The sequence below is a fragment of the Pelobates fuscus genome, chromosome 2, assembly GCF_036172605.1.
Source record: "Pelobates fuscus isolate aPelFus1 chromosome 2, aPelFus1.pri, whole genome shotgun sequence".
Taxonomy (NCBI): Eukaryota; Metazoa; Chordata; class Amphibia; order Anura; family Pelobatidae; genus Pelobates; species Pelobates fuscus.
In genome coordinates, this window is record NC_086318.1 from 102888918 (window position 1) to 102915142 (window position 26225).

A 26225-nucleotide genomic window follows, 5' to 3' on the forward strand; every position below is an offset into this window, starting at 1 on the left:
AAACCAACCCAACCACTCTTACGTTAGTGTAGTTTGTGGAAAAAACTTTTAAACAGCAAATTTGCATTTATTTAATAAGGATTGTTGGGCAGATTTACTGATAGAAGAGGGCATGGAAAATTTCAGATACATTAGTTAAATATTTTGTTAAAGGAAAAATATGAATATGTTTCTGTGTATGTAGGTTGTGCATGAGTGGAGACTTTGACAGCTTGAGTCTTGATCTGCCTATCATGTGCAATGTTCAGTGGGATCTTTGCATCCAGTAATAACCCTATTGGCTTTGTGGTTTAACCAGCTTGGTTTTGAAACTTTAAAGTTTTTTTATTTATATTCATCATACATAAATGATACTTGGGCCAGAGCAAAGCGGTGTAACAATGAAAGCAGATATACATGACGATATCATTTACAAAACGTTACAGATGTCACATAAAGTCAAAGGAGCAGCCGTACACATGACTGATTGCTAATTTTAACAAGTTTCTTGAGCATTCAATTGTTTATATATCCAAACAGGTATAGTACATTATTTCTTATTGCTTGGGTCTATATTAATCAAAGTGTTGTTTTAACCAGCTTTAGTCCCAGTTGCACATATGATATACTATATAGTTGTTTACAAAACATTGCTTGATGAGTAGTAATCAATTTCCCAAGAAAAAATAACTTGATGAAGCAGAACAGTGGCAGTATGTAGCTTTATTAATCTTATTTAGATAAATGATCTAGGAAATATATTGCTTTGTGTTATAGGACTACCTTTGCTCATGTGAAAAAAAAAACATTTTCTGTGTTTATTATTTTATTGACACATAGAGATATGAGATTTATAAGATATTACCTCAATGATTTTCACGAATGTTTTTCTCTTCTTATCATACCACTAGGTCTGTAATCACTACTACAGCTGCTAGTTTTTCTTATTATTATAATTATCATCAGCAGCATTATTAGCATCATTGTTGTTTCTTTGAAGTTAATGGCTACATAATGTATTATGTAATTTCAGATTACCAAATATGAATGAGCCCATGTCTCATCTGGGTTACTTTATTAGCACATTGTTAATCTACATCATACCAATTGATTTGATTTTTTTAAATGGGAAAAAAAAACTAGGGGGTGATACCCCTAAAGACCAAGGTCCACTGATGAATCCCTATTCTATTATTAAATCTCCCTCCTCTGCACATGAAGTGATGGGAGTTGGGACACTGACACTGACCCATGCAGGCGCACTCACACTGACCCATGCAGACACGCACACACACTGACCTATGCCGACACACACACACTGACTAATGCACACACACACACACACACACACACACACTGACCATGCAGTCACATGCACAGTGACCCATGCAGACACACACTGACTCATGCAGACCCACAAACTGACACATGCAGGCACACTCACATTGACCCATGCAGAGATGCACACTCTGAGCAATGCAAAAACACAAGCTGACCCATGCAGGCACACTCACACTGACCCATGCACCTGCACCTTGCTGGACAGGGAAGTGTAGGGGAGAGGAGGTCTGTAAATCCTGCTCCTTTTTGTGCAAGCTGTGCTTTATTGGCCCCTCCCTCTACCTTACAAGCATAGAAGAGAAGGTGGTTGCATGGGGGTTATGACATGGATGTCACAGCCCCACCCAATCTACTCCAATTGGTGCACACCCCTCCAGAGTGCCCGGCCACCTCAGCGTGAGATTAGGGTGGCCATTGAGGGAGATATTTGACCTCTCCACTGGCCATGCCACCCCTCTCATGCCTTCCACCCAGAGGTCATGCCCTCAGTGGTCTTATGAGAAATCTGGTCCTGATTGAATCAGTGCATCTCTGTGGGGAACATTCAGCTCTTCCATGCAGAGTGTGGAGATGCTGAACGTCTGATTCACTGCCTCTAGAGTTGTTCTTTGGCAACAATGTAAATGTTTATAGTGCTCAGCCTGCAGGGACAGGCTAGAGAAATCAGAACCACTACATGAACCATTAAACACACTGTGCAATAAAAGAAGCTAAGCAATGTAGCCTTTTTTCAGATATGCAGGGAGGATGTTTGAATCACACCCACAGTAAGTGTGGAAAGGGCTGCATAACCAAAGTGATTTTTCTCCTAAATGGCTGAGAATTAATCAATGAGGATTTAGTGGCATAATCTATACACTTAAGCATAGTTGTTTTGGTGCTTAGAGTTTCCCTTTAACTACTGCCTCCACAGTATTCAGCAGTAAAGGTCTTAACATGTTTTGTGGAATTTCATAGTAAATATCAGAACTGTATAGGACCAGAAAACTGGGCATCCAAAGATCAATGTCTCTATCACTCTTTTATCCAAAGTCAAAAGTGTGGGGTACAATAGGTAAACATAATTTGCCATTTATTTTAATACTCATTCTATGCACACAGGATAGAGAGTCAAAGAGTTGTCGAAAAGTTTATTTATTTTTTTTTTTTTACACGAGCAACCATTCTGTTGAAAGACTTCTTTTGAGATTGGAAAGAAAAACATATTTTTTCCCAGTCTTGACTAAGTTGGAAACACAAATTTAGCTGGAATGTCATAGAACCCCGGCATAACCCCTGCTTTGTTCCATTAGCGTTTATTTTTGGCGCCATGCAGCATGTAGTTAATATAATTGCACATGTGCCATTTTGTGTACTTGGTAAGTGGATTTCGACTTGCAAGGCTCCCATGAAGCTTTTAGTTGAAGTGTTTGTCAAGATAAAAGCATTTGAGAAATCAAACTTCATAGTAAACCATTGATGTGTAAACTGACTGTTAACGGCTATTAAACTAAAGCTAAAAAAAAGTGTTTTTCGAAATGCTTTGTATGTAGCACATTGGTAGATTCATGTAGCTATATCATCATATCACGACATGTGATAGCTTAGTAAGTCTCAGCACCCACAGTAAATCTGGAATGTATTTGACATGTATCATATAATGGCATTCACATTTGATTTTTAAAAATATGTCCAATTGAATGACTGCCTATTGGTTTATGATTATTCAAAGCAAATAGGATAGTTCATGCTTATAATTTTAAATGTGACCTCTTAAGAGAGCAATAGCTAAATTGAGAATCTGCAGATGCTAGTGAATGATCATCCCATCAATATAACTGTTTTTAGAACACTAGTAATAAAATACTCTCTTTAAAATCTTTACATGTTTTGCGTTGTGAAAAGTCTTGCAAATGCCACCAACTGTCTCTTCTCCTTCCATGTCTGCATCACTTTTGAGGTACAAAAACTTGAAAAATTACATATAGGCACGGAAGAGACTGTAATATATGAGGTTATATCAAGGCATCAATTAAGTAATTCTGAGTCAGAAACTGACTGGTAAATCTGGAGCCTTCAAAAAAATAAAAAAAAATAAAGAATACATTGATCACATTACATTTATCCAGACTTGCTTTCATAAATATGGAACATTGTGTTCTAAGTTTAATAGACTGATTATTTTGGAGCAAACTGGTAATAAAATATGGTTAGAAACTGATTTTAGCACACAAAATAGAGACTTTCTTTATTTCATAGTGATACAGGTAAAGGAGGTAAGGGACATTTAATTAACTATAGAAATCTAGAGAGATTTCACTTTAGTAATAACACCTGTAGTCTTTTAAACTGACTTGCATCAGCCTTAAAATATATACAGTTGTAAACATAATTGTTCAACCTCTGTTGAAAATCAGGTTTATTGTCAAAACGTACAGACTTTCAGCTGTTTGCTATGAACAAATCAAACAAAAGCAATTGAAATAGCTCAACACAACAAATTATTTTAGTGGTTTCCCCAAATTCAACTAAAAATGCAACTTATAATGACTTCTCCAGTCTCGAAATTATTCAACCCCTTTACGGGAAGCATCTTTAGTACTTAGTAGAGCAAACTTTTGCTTTTATGACCTGCTGCAAATGAGATGCATAGCCAGATACCAGTTTCTGGAAGCGTTACTGAGGAATCATGAGCAATGGCCTCCAGTTCAGTAATATTCAGTAATATTCTTAGGCTTGCATGCGGCAACCGCCTTCTTTAAATCCCACCAAAGATTTTCTACGAGGTTCAAATCAGGTGACTGTGATGGCAACTGTAGATTTTTTCAGGACTTCTTCTGCAACCAAGCCTTGGTGGGATTTGAGGTATGCTTGGGATCATTGTCCTGTTGGAAGGTCCAATGATGCTCAAGCTTCAGTGTCCTCACAGATGGCATGAAGTTCTCTCCTAGGATTTCCTGATACTTCTATGAATCCATCTTGCCTTTCACACGTTGCAGAATTCCAGTGCCAGATGATGCAAAGTAGTCTGTCTTGGGGTACATTGACGTTTGTGGCAGGCTAATGCAATGTATGATCATATAGTGTAACTAAACCCCCATTATTTTTTGCCTAGATTAGGTGTTTTTAATAAAACTAGTCAAATCTGTCAGCATCAAAGTAGCTGTTTAGTTGACAAGTGAGTGCGCTGGATTTCTATTTTTAAAATCAGTTTCTAACAATATTGTATTACCAATTTGCTCCCAAATAATCAGTCTATTAAACTTAGAACATAATGTTCCATATTTATGAAAGCAAGCCTGGATGAATGTAAAGTAACCAATCAGTTTCCACCTCATTGATGCCTTGATATTACAGCCTCTGCCTGGCACATTTTCATTTTGTCCAGCTTTTGTACCTCAAAACAGATGCTGATGTGGAAGGAGAGGAGACAGTTGGTAGTATTTGCAGGACTTTTCACAATGCAAAACATGTTGAAAGTCTGTAGAGTTTGACAGCAAACCAGATTTTCAATCAGTGTTAAATAATTTTGATTGCAACTGTAACTATATATAGGTCCGACTGGCCATCGGCAAATGCTGTAGGCCACATTTGCCTTGAGCCAAGGCGACAGGGATGATCAGAGGATCTCCCCGCTCAGCCCATGAAGAGCCACATTCCAGGGCTGGAGGGGAGATCAACGATCTCTTTTACTGGCCCACTGGCACTTTACTTTAGGAGACGGAGGGGAGAGGAGGACCGAAGAGCAGACCTAAGAGCCACCACAATTACCTAGAGCCAAAGCGACAGGGAGGATCAGAGGATCTCCCCTGTCAGTCCATGAAGAGCCACCTTCAAGGGCTGGTGGGGAGATTAACGGTCTCTTTTACTGGCCCACTGGCACTTTACTTTAGGAGACTTAGAGGAGAGGAGGACCGAAGAGCAGTGGCGGAACTACCATCAGTGCAGCCAATGCACCTGCACCGGGCCTGCTGGCTCTGGGTTTCCATTGGGCCACTTTAATTCTGAACAGGAGCCCTTACTGAGTGCCACGTGGGAATGGAGGAGGTGGCCCAGGAAGCTCAGGCAGCATAAGGGGAGCGAGAAAGTTGCTGCAGTAGACCCTTACCTTTGCTTCTGAAAGGTATGTTAACAGGAGGTTGGCTGCAAATATAAAAAGTTACATTTATGTGTTTATGGCAGATTGTGTATTTGTGTATCTGTGTCGCAGTGTGTGTTTGTCTGCGTGTGTTAATATGTCAGTGTGTGTATCTGTGTGTCAGGGTGTTTGCATGTATCAGTGTGTTTGTCTGAGTGTGTGTGTCAAGGTGTTTCTCTGTTTGTATCTGTCAGTGTGTCTATGTGTATATGTCTATTAATGTGCATGTGTATCTGTGTAAGTATGTAGTGTGTGTGTGTGTGTGTGTGTCAGGGTGTGCATCTGTGTATGTTTATACATTTCAGTATGTGTGCATCTGTGTGTCAGGGTGTGCATTTGTGTGTAGGTATACATATCAGTGTGTACATCTGTGTCTCAGGGTGTGCATCTGTGAGGTACTATATTTGTCAGTGTGTGTGCAACTGCATGTCAGGGTGTGCATCTGTGTGTGTATACATGTCAGCGTGTGTACATCTGCATCTCAGGGTTCATGTGTGTGTGTGTCAGTGTGCATGTACCTGTATGTCAGGGTGTGCATCTGCATGTGTGTGTATATGTCAGTGTGTATCTGTGTGTCAGGGTGTGCCCATGTAAATTAAGGACTTTACCAGACATGTCCACTTTATCTTGATAAAAGTCCACGTTAGGACTGAAAATTTGAATTTGTTGCTGAGACACTGAATCTGCTTCAATAAAGGCAGTTATGATAACTCGAAATTAGTCCTGTGAGTGCAATCTTCATTTTTTTTTTTTAATCAATGGATCTAGAGCTTCAGCTCCATTTGCCCCTTTGCTAATGTGGTGATGATTTGAACAGTAAGTTAATTATTATAGCTCAGGAAACAAAAAGCTAGAAAAAATGTGGAGGTATAGTAATTTTTTTATTTTTTTATGAACTGTTATATACTCCTTGGGGCCTCTGATTATGATTATGGCCTTTGACTTTTATTAAGCCACTAATCTCGGTTGCTCATCACTTTGTAGGGTCCATAAAGCAATATTATTAGAGATGGCCTTAAATTAAATCCTATTTGAAACTTTTTATTAAACATTGAAATTAATGAATGCATGCATGCATGTTTGGTACCTTTTTATATTTCCAATCCATTTTTCATTTTATTCATTTGTAGCATCAGACTAAAATTACTATATTTGACTGTGACCGATCAATATCAAACTACTGACTGTAATCTGAGATGTGCATTGTAGTCCAGGATATTACAGTGTGATCCAATCAACTGCTCCGTTTTGCCATTATTAGTTTTCTGATGATAACGCGCAGACTATAAAATGAAAAAAATCTGAGAAAATGCTGGGGATAATGAAATATGAAAGTACTAGACTTTTACGAATATATAAACAGTTTTCTTTGGTTTAAACCATTTGTGTGCTGTCAGGCTTAAACCAGATTTCCTAGATGTCTGGTAAGTCTGATGCTATAATGAAATTGTTGTTCGAAACACACTTTCCTGATGGAATGTTTGTGCTGCATGACAATCGGGTCTTTTTTTGCTTTAAATACTTTCAGGACAGATGAAAAAGCTGAAGTCAAATATTTATTAATATTTATTATAGGGAAGGTTTGCATGCAAAGTTGCCTATTTCCTGGGTCCCTCGTAAAGTTTATGCCCATACACACATGTAGTGATGCTGATTTAATAGTATTTGTAGTCTAGTCACTCTGAACTCAAACACATATTATTTATGTCATGTCCATTGTCTTCTTGATAAATCTTTCTTACAACTGACTTTTTCACTTTCGCATAATTTGGTTTCATTTCATTTAAAAAGCGTTGTGGTTAACTTTCAAAATTACAGTTCATTAGTTGATTTGCATCTTTTCTAGGTTTTAATCTAACTTTTGCATGTTCGTTTTCCGTTTCAGACAGCTGTTCAATAGATAGGCACACTAGTTAGCGTCCAGTTGTTTCATTGTGATCTTTTTGTCCTGGCTTCAGTTAGCTTGAACATGCAACCATTCCTTTAGATTTAGGGTCATTTTTTACTATAATAGCTGATAATAGACTTGTTTTGTTAAACCCCTTAAGGACACAACTTCTGGAATAAAATAGAACCGTGAAGGAATATTGACGTCATGTGTCCTTAAGGGGTTAATCTCCACTCTCCTTTCCTCCTACCCTATATGATATGCAGCTTTGATATTTGCTCTCATCAATAGCTTGCTATTACTAGTGTTGGTATTTTCAGATTCAGTGAATGTTGGTTTGGCATATTTATACTATGCACAATGAAGAATAATACAATAGAATCCGAATTGAGCTATTTTGAAACAATAGCCGTATTTTTATATACTATAGGAAACAACACAGTACAAGAAATTGAATTCATCGCGGTGGGCACAGTAAATATAACTCCCCATCCAGTGTATTTCTGTCTTTGAATTCCACTAAATTAGTAGTCCATAACTTGGGCCTTAAAGGTCATACAACTGCCACTTCCAGGGTCTTTCTTATTAATATGAAGTTGAAAAATTATAGAGACACTCAAAGCAAGAGTTAGTCCCATTATATAACTGAAAATGTAAGACGAAAATATACTTGTTTTCAGATTTTTCTAATTCGTATGCATAGATAAGGTATGGATGGGATTTTCCAGCCATTCTAGGTGCTTCAATGAGAGAGTATTGTTAATTTTCTTCAACACTCTATTATGCAATCTTAAATTCTCAAGAATAAATAAATGTAGTCTAGGTTTTACGTTTTGCATGATAGGTGTAATTAAACAAAACTGCATTGTATTTCATTTAAATATGTCACTATGGTGCATTAATCCACATTGGGACTAGGGTTCTACAAAGAGTGGTTATATTTTGCTATGTTGTTGAAATCTACACCTTTTTCATTGTACCATGAGTTTGTTTAAATACGGACTTTTTTTGTTTGATAAGTGTTTGACCTGAGTAGTACGCACTATATAATTTGCAATCAACCCAGGAAATTAAACTATTGAACCTATGCGGGTTACACAATATATAAAATTAGAATATTTTGCTAGCTAATGAGGCATGACACTTGACAGGTGCACGTTACAGATGTTGGGTAATGAACATTTGATTTCAGTGTTTATTTAAGATGTTACTTTATTCCCTAGTCTTCAACTGACACAACTTCTATTTTTATCATACATATTGATGTATTGTGTAGAGAATTGTGTTGTTAAAGAGCAATTATTACAAGAGCAAATTGCATACAGTTGATGAATGATGTTGGCCCAAGGTGATACAAAAGTAATGCTATGCAGTTCAGAAAAGCTAAATATCTATTGGTGGGTTTTATTATATTACTTGCATGCTTAATCGCACAATAAATCATTGCATTAGTTGAGTTATATTTGTTGTTTTATATTCTTTTATTTTTTAAAATCTATTTTAAGCCCAAATAAGTTTGTTTCTGCGGCTATTATATTATGAAACTGAGTAGTATATTTGTGGATTTGAGAAAGGTACTAGGTGATTTCTGCCTGCCAGAATATAGAAATGGATATGATTAGAACAGACTGAATTCTAAACATATCACTGTGTAAGGATGTAATGTGGGTATGTGTAAGACTCATGAATGAGCTGCTGTAACTGAGAAGGAGAATAATGTGTGTCAAGTGTGAACAAGCTGTATTGGGAATGTAATATCTTTAGGATACAATATAAAAACCCAGCAAGTCGAGTGTAGTGGCAGCAGCATATTTCTTAATACTTAACAAAAAAAATAAAAAAATGTAATATTTATATTATGGTTGATTTAGGCCTTTTCCAAATCATGAGCCCTGAGCTGCTGCTTCAATAGCACATGTGTTAATCTTATCTTCTTCCCATGCATTTTATATCTCAGGGTACAGCATCCGTCAACAATTCACAACAATCTGTGAGAATATGCAAATGATAGCATACGTATGATACATACAGTTGCAAGAAAAAGTATGTGAACCCTTTGGAATGATATGGATTTCTGCACAAATTGGTCATAAAATGTGGTCTGATCATCATCTAAGTCACAACAATAGACAATCACAGTCTGCTTAAACTAATAACACACAAAGAAAGAAATGTTGCCATGTTTTTATGGAACACACCATGTAAACATTCACAGTGCAGGTGGAAAAAGTATTTGAACCCTTGGATTTAATAACTGGTTGAATCTCCTTTGGCAGCAATAACTTCAACCAAACGTTTCCTGTAGTTGCAGATCAGACGTGCACAACGGTCAAGAGTAATTCTTGACCATTCCTCTTTACAGAACTGTTTCAGTTTAGCAATATTCTTGGGATGTCTGGTGTGAATCACTTTCTTGAGGTCATGCCACAGCATCTCAATCGGGTTGAGGTCAGGACTCTGACTGGGCCTCTTCAGAAGGCGTATTTTCTTCTGTTTAAGCCATTCTGTTGTTGATTTACTTCTATGCTTTGGGTCATTGATGATGATGATAGCAATCCATCCAGGCCCTGACGCAGCAAAGCAGCCCCAAACCATGATGCCCCCACCACCACACTTTACAGTTGGGATGAGGTTTTGATGTTGGTGTGCTGTGCCTCTTTTTCGACACACATAGTGTTGTGTGTTTCTTCCAAACAACTCAACTTTGGTTTCATCTGTCCACAGAATATTTTGCCAGTACTGCTGTGGAACATCCAGGTGCACTTGTGCAAACTGTAAACATGCAGCAATGTTTTGTTTGGACAGCAGTGGCTTCCTCTGTGGTATCCCCCCATGAAATCCATTCTTGCTTAGTGTTTTACGTATTGTAGATTCGCTAACAGGGATGTTAGCATTTGCCAGTGACTTTTGTAAGTCTTTAGCTGACACTCTAGGATTCTTCTTCACCTCATTGAGCAGTCTGTGCTGTGCTCTTGCAGTCATCTTTAGAGGACGGACACTCCTACGGAGAGTAGCGCAGTGCTGAACTTTCTCCATTTATAGACAATTTGTCTTACCGTGGACTGATGAACAGCAAGGCTTTTGGAGATACTTTCATAACCCTTTCCAGCTTTATGCAAGTCAACAATTCTTAATCAGAGGTCTTCTGAGAGCTCTTTTGTGCGAGGCATCATTCACATCAGGCAAGGCTTCTTGTGAAAAGCAAACCCAGAACTGGTGTGTGTTTTTTATAGGGCAGCTGTAACCAACACCTCGAATCTCATCTCATTGATTGGACTCCAGTTGGCTGACATCTCACTCCAATTAGCTCTTGGAGATGTCATTAGTCTAGGGGTTCACATACTTTTTCCAACTGCACTGTGAATGTTTACATGGTGTGTTCCATAAAAACATGCCAACATTTCATTCTTTATGTGTTATTAGTTTAAGCAGACTGTGATTGTCTATTGTTGTGACTTAGATGATGATCAGATCACATTTTATGACCAATTTGTGCAGAAATCCTGCACAAATATCATTCCAAAGGGTTCACATACTTTTTCTTGCAACTGTATAATATCATATACCAATTCAAAAATGAGAGCACTCACTGAATTCCATAATGCTAATAAGTGTATTAAAGTTCAGCAAAAAAGATTAACATTTCGACCTATACGGTCTTTATCAAGATCTTGATAAAGACCATGAGGTAGAAGCGTTAATCTTTTTTGCTGAAATATATAAATAGTTCCAAGGTGTCTGGCCCTTGAATATTCCAATAAACATATGCCACGGTTGCTAATTTGGCCATTTCATATACAATCTATAAGGAAAGCACTCACTGGACGTTTTAGTAATATATGTTGCATATTCAAACCAATGGTTTTGCATATTCAAACCAATGTCAACATTCAGGTTTCCATACACTGACTTTTCTTAAGACCTCAAGTTTTGAGAAAGCTTCTCCTGCCCTCATCGCACACATCTTCTACAAGTTTAAGTGTTTCCAAGTTGAACAGACTAAAAATAATGAAACCCAAGTTGAACAGACTAAAAATAATGAAACTATAACTTTTGTAATGTTCAGATAATAATATCATTATATTAATTATCCCACCAGGATTATAATAGCTTAGTGGGAGCTACACTAAGCTGCTGTCCATCAGTCAACCCAGCTTTCATTAGTAATATTATGAGATAGGTTCTAGGGAGAGAAGCACACTGTCTCTGTCTTCCCAACTCCTATGATGGCATCAGTATTGGAAGAGACACTGAAGTAATGGTGGTAGTTGCAAATAGTAGCTGCTGTCCTGGAATGCAACTTTCACTTGATCCAGTTAGTTTGAAATGCATGTGTCCCCCAGTGCAAAATGCTTATAAAACACATTGTGCAGTACACAAATTGAAATAATGAAAGAAATAGTTACTTGGTATTTTTGCACTGAGACAGATTTTTCACTGCAGCCCAATCGTAGAACAGAATTGGATGACAACTGGTGTTTATGCTTTAGACTTGTATATTTTTTTCATTATGAACAGCAATTCATCAGAATTTGGGCCAATCGTGTGATCTTTTGAATTTGCAAATTCCGAGCCGAAAGGTAGCTGAAGCATGAACAAACCAACACATGCTATGGGCAAGCATGTTCGTTTTAAATCATAATTCATGATTCTGAATTCTGCCTATGCGCCCAAAAAAATAGATGATTTATGATCATTTAAAGGACCACTATAGTGCCGGGAAAACAAACTAGTTTTCCTGGCACTATAGGGTCTTTAGGTAACCCCCACCCTCAGGGTCCCACTTCCTCAAGGGGGCTGAAGGGGTTAACCCCTTAAGGACCAAACTTCTGGAATAAAAGGGAATCATGACATGTCACACATGTCATGTGTCCTTAAGGGGTTAAACACTAACCTTTCTCCAGCATCGGGCTCCCTCGGTGCTGTGGAACTCTCCTCCTCATCCCGACGTCAGCGCCGCGCGCACATTCAAACAGTCCATAGTAAAGCATTTCTTAATGCTTTCCTATGGACGTCAGCATCGTCTCACTGTGATTTTCACAGTGAGAAGCGCCTAAAGCGGCTGTCAGTGAAACAGCCACTAGAGGCTGGATTAACCCTAGTGTAAACATAGCAGTTTCTCTGAAACCGCTATGTTTACAGCTGCAGGGTTAAAACCTGGAGGACCTGGCATCCAGACCACTTCATTGAGCTGAAGTGGCCTAGGTGCCTTTAGTGGTCCTTCAATTAATTCCCTCTCATTATTGACCAGCACCATGCAAAAAGATATGCTGCAATAAAAAAAACAAATAGGTACACTCAAAATGAGAATAAATTGACTTGGAGACGCATTTTGGACTGATCGTAAATTTGAATTTGGGCTAATCTGGTGTTCGGACGAATTTGCTAAATCCTAGTTGAAATGGAGCAAAATTACTGATCACCTGGACCATGTAACGGTCAATATGTTTGGCAGTGTGGCTGTGTCAATATTCTGAATTTTGCCTGCTGTGCCAAAAAAAAAAGAGAGGATTGATGGGAAAAAAAGACGATGAAAGTGACAAATGGGGAAAAAAAGAGAAGCAGTAAATACATCTGTATATATTTATGCAGTATGTATTTAATAAATATATATATAAATATATACATATAGATTTTTTTATTTTTTATTTTGCAGGTCGCAGGTTGGCCTGGTTTCATGCCTGTTTTGTTCATCAGATTCTGTAATCTTTTATTTCCTCACCAAATTTAGCTAGAATAATTATTTGGGGGGTGGGGAGCATTGAAATTTACCAAAGGAAAAGTCTAATATGCTTACCGCAGATGTAAAATATATTCAATATCTCAATCTATTTTAGTGCGAGGTCGCTGGCTGCTGTCTGTCTTTCAGTGAAGGCATTTTTGAGAAAAATTAAGTGGTCTAAGTCTCTTTACGTTTATGTAGTAAAATTTTGTTTTTTTAAAGACCGTTAATTTTGTACCTATTATTCTGTAAATTATTGAACGTGCAGTAAATTGCTACTATAGCTTTAACTAAATCAGAGCTCATATGCATAGCATATTCATGTGTTTATGTTTATATAAAAAATCTCCTGTTAGGGCACTCAGTAAAATATAATTAATAGTATGGTGAATTAGTCTCTTTAAGGCTGAGTGCGTTTACCAAATGAACAGGACAATTAATTTTACAAAAGGGTACTCTTCCAGTAAAGCAGAGAAGTTGTAATTTAATGTTTCACTGGACATGTTTAATAAAGCTTTCTCAATGTTCTAACTACACAGCCTAAATACAGTTGTTGCTGAGCAGTGTAGGTAATTGGATCTTAAACCTTTTGTGCAAATTAGAGGGCTAATTTAAAGAATGTGCCATGGAAGGAAGATTTGTGTTAGCAGGTAAATAGGCCTGAAGGTCAAACTCTGCACTCTTGTAGCAATTGGACAGTCTGATTAGACCGCATTCCATTTTTTCCCTCTTTAACCCCTTAAGCACCAGTGTCATTCCATGCCACAACCATTTGACTGTTAATGACTGTGCACCATTTGAATTCTTTATCTAGCATGAGCAGAGTCTGCAGTTGTGCAGAACAGAAAGACTAAATAAACAGGGCATTCCATGCCAAAAGTGGATGTAAAGAACCAACGCATGCAGCACTAACTAAACACACAGAATGTTAACCCCAGACATCTTGGACAGGCTGCCCATAGCTGGGTGAGGTACACAAACAAGCTATCTCGTTCTCAATGAATTTATCTATCTCACACTCTGATAAAGAAAAAAACATTGGTCCTGTTCGTTGAGGAATTAAAAAAAAAAAAAAAATATATATATATATATATATATATATATATCTGTAGAACAAATATGATAAAAATAATACTTAATATTTAATACTACTAGTTTCATTAGACATGTACAAAAATAAGTTTTAAGACATTTGTCTAAATAGAACGCCTTGAAAATATCTCGAACAAATCGATTTTCGAAAACCATGCTCCTTTCCATGTATTATTGGACAATTTGGTTGCTTAAGAATTTCTGAATATATTTGTTAGTCATTAAGGCATTTTATCCAGACAAATGCTTTAAAGGGGCACTTTAGGCACCAAGACCATTTTATCTCATTGAAGTGGTCTGGGTGCAGTGTCAGTTTAGTCAGTTTAGTGTTCTGGGTGCATTAGATAGTTTAGAGAAACTACAATGTTTACATTGCAGTACTAAGACTGTCTCTATTGGCATTCTCCCAGACAGCCACTAGAGGCGGTTCCTGGAATTTCACAGAGTTTGACAATGCTTAACGTCCTTGCATTTTGCATGAGGACATCCAGTGTCAAGGAAAACTACAGCATTGAGGCAATGCTTTCCTATAATGAAGACCTAATTCATACAAGGTGCTCGCCACGCATGCGTATTAGGCCTCCCATCAGCTGACATCGGAGGATGCAGAGCGCGACCCAGTGCCGAGGGATTGTGGGATCAACGTGGGTCTTTGCGAATTCGACAAAGCCCTCAGACGGGAACAGTGCCACTTTAAGAAATGGCACTTCTAATAATGCAGCCCTAAAGTAGGAATATCTTTTATATAAAATCCCTGGATGTTAATAAAAACCACACAGCTTTTAACCGGTGGTCAGTAATTTACTATGTCAAGCATTTAACGGAAAGCAACACTAAGAAAGATGAAAGTGCTGGGCAAAGAGGAGGCACTACAGAAACTAGTTCTTCAGGTGGAGAATGGTAAGTTTTTAGGGCTTAGAAAATATTTGTGCAAATTTTAGCAAGTGCATTTTTTTGCATAGTATATGCATTACAAACATGCCTTCAGCCATAGAGCGTCTCTTTAAGGGGTTAATGTTTGGAACAACTGAAAAAGGCATCTCACATAATTTCTTCAAGAGCAAGTTAAGAAGAGATGAAATAGTTAATTTTTATATTGAAACCTTGGTAACTAGTTAACGTCCTCTACATCCTACTGTAAATTATTCACATATGCATTATGTCAAAATGAATCCACCTATAATTAATGGAAGCCAGTTCAGCTTGACACAAATGAAATGTTACAAATCATGAGCCTGATTTTTGTATGAGTCTGCTCAGAAGTGACTGTAATTTATATCCTTGTTGCAGTATGAGAGCATTCATTGTGCTGTGTGAGCTGATGCATGCTCTAAATAGATTTTACTAATGATATGCAATGCTGAAGGTCAATATAAACCCTTTGTCACTGTGAATTGCAGCCAAGAGATGCGGCTCTTAGCAAGCAGTACTGCAGTAAATATAATATAATGAATTCTTTCAGCATTATTATTCAAGTTAGAATATTATTTCCCTTTAATCAGAAATGACGAGTACATTCTACTCAATTTTCATGGAAATGCTGTATTTTCAACCGATGAAATTAACACAGTGAAACAATATAGCAGTAAAGCAGTAAGGAGCAGAAGAGAAAATACAATGTTTAATATCAATTCCTTACTATTTAATACAGTAGTGTGGAGGGGGTAATATTTTTGTTATAATTCTGTCTTAATATACTGATACTGTTCTATACTATGGAATCAATGACAGGGGTGAGTTTAAAGGGACACTATTGGTACCCAGACCAATTCAGCTAATTCAAGTGGTCTGGGTACAGTGCCCCTTTTGCCCTTAGTGCTGCAATGTTAAACAGTGCAGTTCCACAGTTCATTGCAGTACTAATTCTGCCTCCAGTGGCTGTCTCCCAGACAGCCATTGTAGGAGCTTCCTGCATCCTGGTCTGGTATCTGACGCTGGACGTCTTCACGCTCTGCCTGAGGACATCCAGCATCAGATTTTTTCCCCATTGGAAAGCATTGATTCAAGGCTTTCCTATTGGGAGGTTTTAAGGCACACGCAGCATTTGCTGCTCCTGCGCATTAGCGCCCGCTAGTCGCAGGATGTCGGAAGGGTTGAAGATCAACCCAGCGCCAAGGGACATCGACGCTGGAATCTGGTGAGTAAATAAAGGGTTGTTAACCCTTTATTCACTGGGGTAGGGCATGTGCAACGCAGGGGGGAGGCTAGAGGGTCTATAGAGCCAGGAATACAGCTTTGAATTCCTGGCACTTATACTATCCATTTAATGCTTACAGTAGAATATCAAAAATAGATTTGTCAATCATTTATTAAGAACATATTAACAGGGTTATTCGCTAAAGTAAGCATTCAAAGTGAATTCAAAATGAATTGCACATTTTAGGCTTACGTAGCCAAACTACAAGCATAGCTGACTTTTCGCTATTTTGATGTTTATTTTGAAATACACTTTAATTTCTAGGTTAATTGGTGAGTAATTCTGTAAAAAAATATTTTGTATTTTTCTCATTCACCCTGTTTTTACATACCAACAAACCAATTGCTCGTTCTTATTATTTTATTCCTTTATTGTATTATACCAAAAGCCTGCTACTAATGTTACCTTTATTGAGTGGATGGAATTCAGTGAGTAAATGAGAAACAATTTAGAACGCTGATAGAATTGCAGACTTTAATGAACACATCTTATATGTTTTGTCCTGAGTGTGTTCTATAATTGGCAAGGTCCTTCTGTAACATACCATTCCATTTACTTGCTAAGTACTTTTACTACCAAAGCAAAGCCATAATGGACAAGTAAAACTGGTCTGACACGTCTCCTTCCTTGACTAGTTAGCCTTCAAAATAGTTGCAGTAGCCGAGGGTCAAATGAATTGAAGGGCTTGCTTGTATCTTTGTCCCCACACGCCTCAAGAGGCTGTCTGCGGTAAGGGCATTTCATTTAGGAAGAAAGAATCCTGATGTAAAAACTGAACCAGCATGTTGGCAGGGAGCCAGGCAACCTCAAATGATCCCGGCAGCAGTTAACAGTCTACAGCATCATCTGGTACCTTAAACAACATTGGATCCAGGCAATCACAGCAAACTAGGAAGGGGAAAGGACAGCATTAACAGCTTCTATACTCTCGCTAGATTATCCTTTTGTTTTATACTGTACATGCATTAACATTTTACTCCCGGTGCCTTGCTCATTAATAGCTTATTTCATACGTCGTCCTTGTGCAGGAAGAATTATTGAGGACAAAGCAACATTTTAGTGTTGAAGTTACTAAAACTGGGCTAAACAACAACACTGCAGCAATGTGAATGATAGATATTCTTCTGTGATTTATTGTGGGAAACATCATAGTTGGAGAGCCTGTCTGTACTGATTTGCCCTGTTTCATAGCACATATCATCCAGTATGTATTTCTGTTATATAATGCTGTATTTAAGTAGTTCGAAGTGGATGTGACACAGTTAAAATGCTATCTTCTTGTTCTGAAATGTAACTTCCCATCAAAAAATAGCTCTCTGTGGTTTTACTACTGATTAATCAGTCATTGTTGGATTATGATTCCATAACGTTACCTCTTTTCCGTTTCCACGTAAAGGGACACTGTCACAGCTCATTGAAGTGGTCTGGGTGCAATGTCCCATGTCCCTTAACCTTACAGTGGTAATTATTGCAGTTTCTGTGAGGGTTAACTCCTCCTCTAGTGGCTGTCTACTAGGGCATGCCTGGCAGCTAACGTCAGTTTATGCAGTAGTCGTTGCTCAGGTCTCGTCCAGTCATCCCTAGGTCTAGATAGTAAAAAGACCCCAGGATCTATCTCAATGTTGCATTGAAAAATCTGTGCTATGAGGCCTTATATATGTGACAGCCACTAGAGGGACTTCCTGAATTGAAATGGACCTTTGGTCTCTTATCCAACACCGGAAGTCCTCAATCTCTGCATGAGGACATCCAGCATCAGATTTTTCCCCATAGGAAAGCATTGAATAATTGAGGAGCATGGGCAGAGCCTGACCCAGCGCTGACGGACATCGGCGCTGGATTCAGGTAAGTGACTGAAGGGGTTTAGCCAAGATGAACTGGCATATAGCTAATATTTGGGTGTCCCAAAACATTTTCTGTCCTTGCAAAAATGGTACACAAGTCTAATAATAAATTGATTATCAGGAAGATACTGCTACGGAGTGTACTTAATGATAAAAAGAAAGGTCTAGGTTTTCTTTCTTTATTACCTTTTTTTTTTTTAATATAACCTTTTACTCATATTTATTTACCAGAGGTGATATAAATGAATACGACTTAAATATTTTAGCAACGACGCTTGAGAACTAGATTCTAAAATACATATCTGTGGTAACATAGTCACCAATGCAGAGGGCACCTAGCTGGCATTCTGTTGCTAGACTGCCCTAAAGTATGACCAGCATTCTATTGTGCATCAGGCATGGATCAACAGTAGGGCACTTGTGTACACAACATATGCATGGAGCAATGTTTAAAAAATGCCAAAGCAATGTGTCAGTGGAACATTTTTTTTAGGGAACTAAAATTTTCCTGTTCAAGTACAATGTCCAAAATTTTATAATTAATGTTCAAATTGTTTTTCTTTGTCGATTTACACATATAAAAAAAAAAAAAAAAAAAAAAAAAATATATATATATATATATATATATATATATATATATATAAGGCCAAATAGCACAGATTTTTCAATGCAACATTGAGATAGACCCTTGGGTCGAGACCTGATCAACGACAACTGCATAAACTGACGTTAGCTGCCAGGCTTGCCCTAGTACAGAATTGACTCAAACAAGATGCTTCCTCCATATCCTTAGTTATACAAAAAACAGATACTTGCCTCGTGGACAAATTGACTATCACCCGAGGGTCTCTAAAGAAGTTCAAAAAGTTTGGGAGCCCTGGTTACAAAGTGACATAAGCGACTGAGTTGAGGGTTGTGTGGGCATGCGGAGCCCAGATTCTCCCACACGGTAAAAAAACATTTGGATGGGTGCCCCAGGAGATCTTTGCCCCCCCCCCCCCATAAATCTTGTGCACACGACATTGCGCCCTGGGCTGGGGGGGGGGAGGGGATCTCTGCCACAGACATCCCTCACTTATTTTTCCTCAGTTTACTCTCCTCCCTCTCTACTGTCCTTTTCTACTAGTACTGTAACCCTTTCTTCTCCGACGGACAACACTAAGTATAACTGCCCATCCGGCTCCATGAAAGACGCGGGGGTTCTAAGGCACGATGAGGCCTCATGGGCCAGCGGGAGCAGCACCTCAGCTTGAGAATGCACCGCTAACCTATCACAATCACCACTTACATTCATGCTTTGCCCTTGTGTTAGCTTTTTATGTTTCCAGTTAAGATTTATTGGTGGACAGCCGCAGATGATACAAAAGTTACACTATCCAGCTATGCATTATACACAGTGTAAATGCCTGTTGCCAACAAAATGTACACACTTGAGTTATGTACTGCACATTGTTTGGGTGCTGCGACACCTGATGCTATTTATGCACTTCCTATTCTCATTACGTGCACCATAGTGCAGTAGCAAAGTGTACTATTATCACATGTCTTGCCAATATGAAAATAAAGAATATATATATATATATATATATATATATATATATATATATATATATATTAGTTAATACAATATTAAACAAAAATCTGCACACCAGTCAAGCCATAAGACCTTTACCCACAGGAATCACAAATCTGCAGTGATGTTACTACCGTAAAGGATTCTGGGTGGACATATGCAAATTAGTTCAACAAAGAATTACATTTTTGCCTCATTCCTTTTAAACATGGATTCCTTAATTATATATATTTAGTGAGTTATACTTTCATTCATTTTACATTTACAGAACCACCCGAAGAAATGAAGGTCCGGAGCCACAGTACAGAACCCCTACCAAAGTTGGAAAGCAAAGATCGATCTAGTCACCATTCATCACCGTCCTCCAGAGAGTCTATAAAAGCTCAGGAATGGGATGGAACTACAGGATCGACACATGTATCCAGTAGACTAGGAAGATCATCTGTCAGTCCAACAATGCTTGCAGGAAATAACAGCTCAGGTACAAAACAATATCTATTTAAGCAATACATATACTTTTAAACATTATGTATTCTCAATGACATGCAATCTTTCACACACAAGGAACAATTAAAATGCAATTTTTATCACAAAATGATTGGTCTTATAATAAGGACAGGATCTGTTTTTTAGTGGAGCTTCATATCAATTAGTTAGTGACTAGCAACCATGTTAGTGGAGCAAAAATTATAACTATCCAAGCAGAAAAAAAATTAACTATACAGGTATGTTTAGAACAAAACAATTCCTGATTCTAAGACAAGTCAATATACATTTTGAAGTTATTTAAATAACATATTATTTTCTTTTGTCTGTCCTCTTCCTTTATCCAAAGGGATATGTGCTCTAAGCCGTAAATATATATTTATTCTTCACTAATCTTTCCATAGCAAGCTGCCAAATTACACATTGTTATTACACTTATATTTTCCATCAAATCTTTCTTTGCATTTTCAGAACCCCTGCAAACTGTAACTTACCCAGATTGTCCTCTCCAATTGTTATAATCTCAACATTGCCTCACCAATCGCCAATTATTTTGTTAAACAATCATCTCCATAATACAGTCAACTTTGATACTCTTTTAAGTCTGCTTGGATGACTAGAAAGAAAATTCCAAATTCTGTAGACATTGCTTATTGTGAGACAGTCACAAAGCCTATTATTTAATCTTAGTAAAATGGGTAGCTACAGGCCTTGTCATTAGCTACAAACATTTATTGATTTGCTTTTTTTATATATCTTTTATTAATCAATGTCTAAATTGTGCACTACTGCACTTGGGGAAGTTACTCCCCCTCTGACCATCTCCTTTAAAATAATTAGCGAGCATGACCATGCTGCAGACTTATGGAACATCCTCTGGTGTGTTTCTTCTGCCGACTCCAGAAAAACTCCACAAAAGTGTATCTTGGCCACAGTAGTTGAACAGGAGAAATGTTGTAACTGTTCAGTCTGGTTAGGGACTGGTGGCCAGAGAACTGACTTGAGAACATTGTCGTTATGCACAAAATTAATCTGCAGGAAGTTTAAAAGACAAAGCAAACAAAAGAGGAAAAAAAACATACTTTTTATTGACTGTAATACAGTCATAAGAAAAATAAAGTACACCATCTTTGAATTCTATGGCTTAACATATTAGGACACAATAACAACCATCTTCAATCAATTCACACATGGCTTCTTCATTTTGCCTTTATTTTTGTTAAATACATCATACCACGGTATAATATGTCATGTGTTGTTGTTCATCTGAGGTTGCATTTACCTAATTTTAAGACTTGCTAAGAAATAGATGATTGTTATTACGGTATGTCCTGATATGTTAAACTATAGAATTCAAAGACAGTGTACTTTCCCCCCCATGACTGTATGTAATCCAAAGTATTCATCCATAAAGCGCAGCTTAGTTATAGAAGCCCACTAGTGCAGACCAAATTTATTCAAGGAGCATTCAAAGTACAGACATTTCGGGACAACTGTCCCTTTATCAATGATAAATGCCCTCATGACAGTATGCAGCTTTTTATCAAGCTACAATGCTGTTTTTGTGATGTCTAGCATCATTAAGTTCATGCCCGTTTTGCTAATAACATTAAATGGGAGAAAACTGGGCATGTTCAGTGTTTCTCCTACTTAACTTTATGGAAAGCCATTGCAAATATACTGCTCATGTATCATGTATGCTGTGTATACTTGCTAAGTATACACATAAATGGCTTCTCATAATTCAAGTGGAAGTCACTGGTGCATGGACAAATAAATGCATCTGCATGATGCTTGTGTAGTAATAGAATATTCTGCTAGTCAATGCAATGTGAGGGTTGGATTCTAACATACTTTGCTATCAGAGCTTTTAGGACAACTCTTGAACAACTATCTGTTGATCTGTCATGACTTCTGCACATTTTGCTGTAATCTGCTTATATAAAAATTGTGAAATAATATGTGATATTTATGACTATGCGTATATTGTCAGTTTGTCATGTGAATTCTAATATTGTAGAGCGCTACAGAATATGTTGGCGCTATATAAATGGCAATAATTATTATTATTATAATAATTTATAATAATATTCTTTCTAAGCATCTGCAATCTGTTTCTTCCACAGAAATGAAAATAAGCTGCAAATTAGGTCGATCTGCTTCCACTTCAGGTGTGCCTCCTCCTTCAGTTACTCCCCTCAGGCAAGCCAGCCAGCAACCACAGAGCCAGGTACCAACGTTACCCAGTAGTGAATGACGTCTTATGATGCAACATGCCAAATACTTTCCACCTCTCTGTCTGTCATCTGTTGCCGTCAACTCTGTGTGTTTGTCTTCGTTTAGTTCAGTTTGTGTCTACCATCAGCAAACAAAGTCATCTTTCTTCGTTCAAAGAGAAGCTTTGGTTCTCAAAGCTGCATTGACTCAAATTTCGATTCATTCTGTAATCTGATTGTTAACATTCAAGGATTGTACTTTTTTAAATTTTAATTAATTTTTTTGTGGACTTATTTTTACTGTTTTACAACAAATTTATCAGCATTTGATAAATTCCACAACTTTGTTTCTGTCTTGTCTGCAACATCTGACACATTGTTGTTAATGATTTGTACATACATTTTACAATTCTCCGTATTATACTGTAATATGTGTGATGGTTCTAAATTTGTTTTTGGTCTTGGTGCATGATTGTAATACAGTGTCACTGTCTGTACAAAATGCCTACACAATCATCAGTCTCATTAAAACGGCAGCTAAACACTTTTCTGCCCTTGGGCGTCAAAATAAACAATATTATTTCTGGATTATATTGTAACCAAGTCATTCATGTTGGGGGGTTATTTACCAAGGCAAAACTGAAGCAAGGTTAATTTTTCTTAATTAATTAATTAAACTAAGCTATTCTGTTGACCTTTGTGGTTTTAAAACATATAGAATAGCCACTGTTACCTTGATATGTAAGGCTCATTGCCATTACCCCTTTTCTCTGCAAGAGAGACCTATCGAGCTTTACTCTGCTTTGTAGACCCCACTAGCAATAAAAGAACCTTATCACAATCCATTATATTGCCAAATCTCTAAACATGACATGTAAGTGTTCGTGCATGAAAATCCATATCTATATTATCATCTTGAGAAACAAATATCAAATAAAGACAGCATCAAAATATTGGACCACACTTGTGTTGTGCTGATATCTTATTCCTTTCAGTGCATGGGTTGTTTGTCTGCTATGCTTTACCAAGCTAACTGCAGCAGTTAGAGTCTGGTAAAATCTTTTCATTAAATGTTTGTTGTTCTTCATTATATGTACAGTTTCACACATCAGAAACACACCAGAAAGTCCACAGTTTGTTAGTGTGTTATGTTAATTAAACAACTAATTAAGTATTTCAGTTAAAAAAAGGCTCAAAAACACAGGTAAGAGTTCAAGGGACTTTTGACATTTGGGCACAATATGTATTATATAGATAATATTCACGTATAAAGAAGAATTGTCATATTTTATATTTGGTAATGTCAACAGGTTTCTGCTTACCAGGTTATACACACAATATTTAAAGTGCATTACCTATAAAATAAATATTTTACAGTGCATTTACTATAGGAAATGATGTACTCATTACATATATTTTCAACATCCTGTTTGCTTTAAACGTGTTGAACCATGATACCTTCTGACTATAAATATGTTGTGCAAATATTATTCTGCAGAAAAGGTAGAATTTGTCATCCATACAAAAGCTGTAAGTACTGCTCATCAAATGACAATTTAACCCCTTAAGGACACATGACATGTGTGACATGTCATGATTCCCTTTTATTCCAGAAGTTTGGTCCTTTTGCGGTTAAAGAGACATACAGCCATAAGTAGATCTTATCAATGAATTGCCATCTGAAAAAAATTATAAAATTGTTAGTAACAAAATATGTACATGTACACTTTGTACTCACTGTGACTGTTGCTAATCCTTGTAATACATGACAGGTTCAAGAGATTTCAATATTGACTTTTTTTTTCTTATTATTTTTCTACGAGGCATGGAATTTCCAAAAGAAGGTAATATTGTATTTTCAAAGAATGATTAGATTCTTACAGGTGACAAAGATGTCCTTCTTAATTAGCTGCTACGTATCAGCCTTTTATATATTTTTTATATTTTTTACTGTATGTTATGATAAATATTATGAATTACTTTGCTTTAAAACATAAATTTTCCTTGAAAAAAAAACAATACACCTTGTTTGTATCACATTAGTAAATGGTATGTCACAGAGAAGGCAATGTGGACTCTTTCTTTACGTTGATGCTCAAATGCTATCAGCCTTGTCAATGACGCCAGATAATTATCCTACTCAAACAAGGTTCTTTTAGAGATTAGAGACTGTTCACTGGTACTGAAAATCACAGGGAAAATATTTGTATTTATATATCCTGGTCCACAATATACACATATATACACCGACTTAAGTTCCCATAAATTTATGTTGGCAAAATGAGAAGTGTTCACCCTGATATGCTATAATTGAAATGGGTCAATGGGTGGGAATCGGAGTTCCATTTTGGTGCATGAGGCATCCTTAGCTGAATACTTGTTATGAGTCTGTGGGACCACTGTAGCCTCACTGTTTCATTTTCTTCCACGTGCCAACAATATGTTAATTGAGAATGTACAGACATACAAAATTCCACTAATCAGAACTGATACTTTTATTTACCGAATAAGAAAAAGAGTTGGCATCCAATTGTATTGGAAACTGAAATTTCAGTTCTATGTTTGCTAAACTATCGTATAGAAATAGCATGCAGTAATGCTGTTATGGGTCATGACACCCTTTTACGTGTACTTGGTTTTATTGATTTTTTCTTATTTAAATGCAAACCTAATCCTTTTAAAGCAACCAATCATAGATCACAAACCATTAAGTGAAAGTTATTCTTTGGCTTTTCTTAATTTCCAGAAAGAGCATAACTCATAAATACTGAGTAACCGAAACCATTAGAAATAATGTACCCTTTGGCTGAATGTTGTTGATACAACTATCATAGGTAGTAAAAATAAAAACAATATTTATTGCTGCTGGTTGCATTCAATCAAAGTTTGATTAATACGCCTTTAGATGTCTTTGGATTATAACCCATGAGACTCACATTCCCTGTTAAGAAGCCATAAGAGAATCTGTGAGAAGAATGTGAAGGAGCAATGTCCTTAGGTTATTCCATGCTCAGGTCTCACACCTGAAATATTAGCATACTTGCACCATTACAGAGAGAACCTATACCATTGGCACATCAAGGGCATTCCAGAGCTCAGGTCCACTATGCAAGAAGTACACAATCACACTTTGTAAGTGGCTTGTAGCTGATACCCTCAAGGCACAGTGAACGAAAAGTCCATGTCCCAACCCAATTACCCTTTTTTTTCTTAGGAAGGCCCTAGTCGTGTAAAGAAGCCAAAACTGAATTTATAAAACAATTGAGAATGGCTGAAAACTCTACAGCTATTGAAAGGTGTAGAAATAGCATATTAAATAAAGAGTGCAAATTTCCTAATTTTATAGGAGAGTATACTTTACCATATTTAGTAAGATTCACGGATTAAAATAATGGGTATATATGCATATTTAAACCATATATGCAAGTGAGCATTGCAACATTTAATGGATATTGTGCAGCTGTAGAAGGACAAGAAGGTTTATTAACTGTGTAGGTTTTGACAATTATGTCAAAATTAAAATGAACAATCAGAAGTCTGTAGATGGATACACTGTGTAGCCAGCAGATGGGGGCAACCCAATGTCTGGTTGGTACCCTGAGCTTGTGACCTCCTTAGAAAGGTTAAAATGTCTTCATCAGAATTCCTTTCAACATAGGGTCTGTCAGCATGATATGATTTCTTAATAACTTTAATTTTTTTTTGTCTCACTTCAGCCTACGCTCATCTAACAACAATATTTTTCTTATAACATTTGAGATCTGCAGCAC

The 26225-nt window shown here is 37.1% G+C and overlaps 1 protein-coding gene across 3 annotated transcripts in view; it reads left to right on the top strand.

Annotated features, from left to right (window-relative positions):
• Positions 1 to 26225, top strand: part of NYAP2 (neuronal tyrosine-phosphorylated phosphoinositide-3-kinase adaptor 2) — a 127609-nt gene that overhangs the window by 86411 nt on the left and 14973 nt on the right. For 2 of the 3 annotated variants that reach the window (XM_063442514.1, XM_063442515.1), the window contains exons 5-7: positions 20022 to 20234; positions 22366 to 22469; positions 24279 to 24299. In XM_063442514.1, coding sequence (XP_063298584.1) covers positions 20022 to 20234; positions 22366 to 22469; positions 24279 to 24299 — 338 coding nt within the window. The remainder of the gene's footprint in view (positions 1 to 20021; positions 20235 to 22365; positions 22470 to 24278; positions 24300 to 26225) is intronic. The other variant, XM_063442516.1, reaches the window with a different exon arrangement.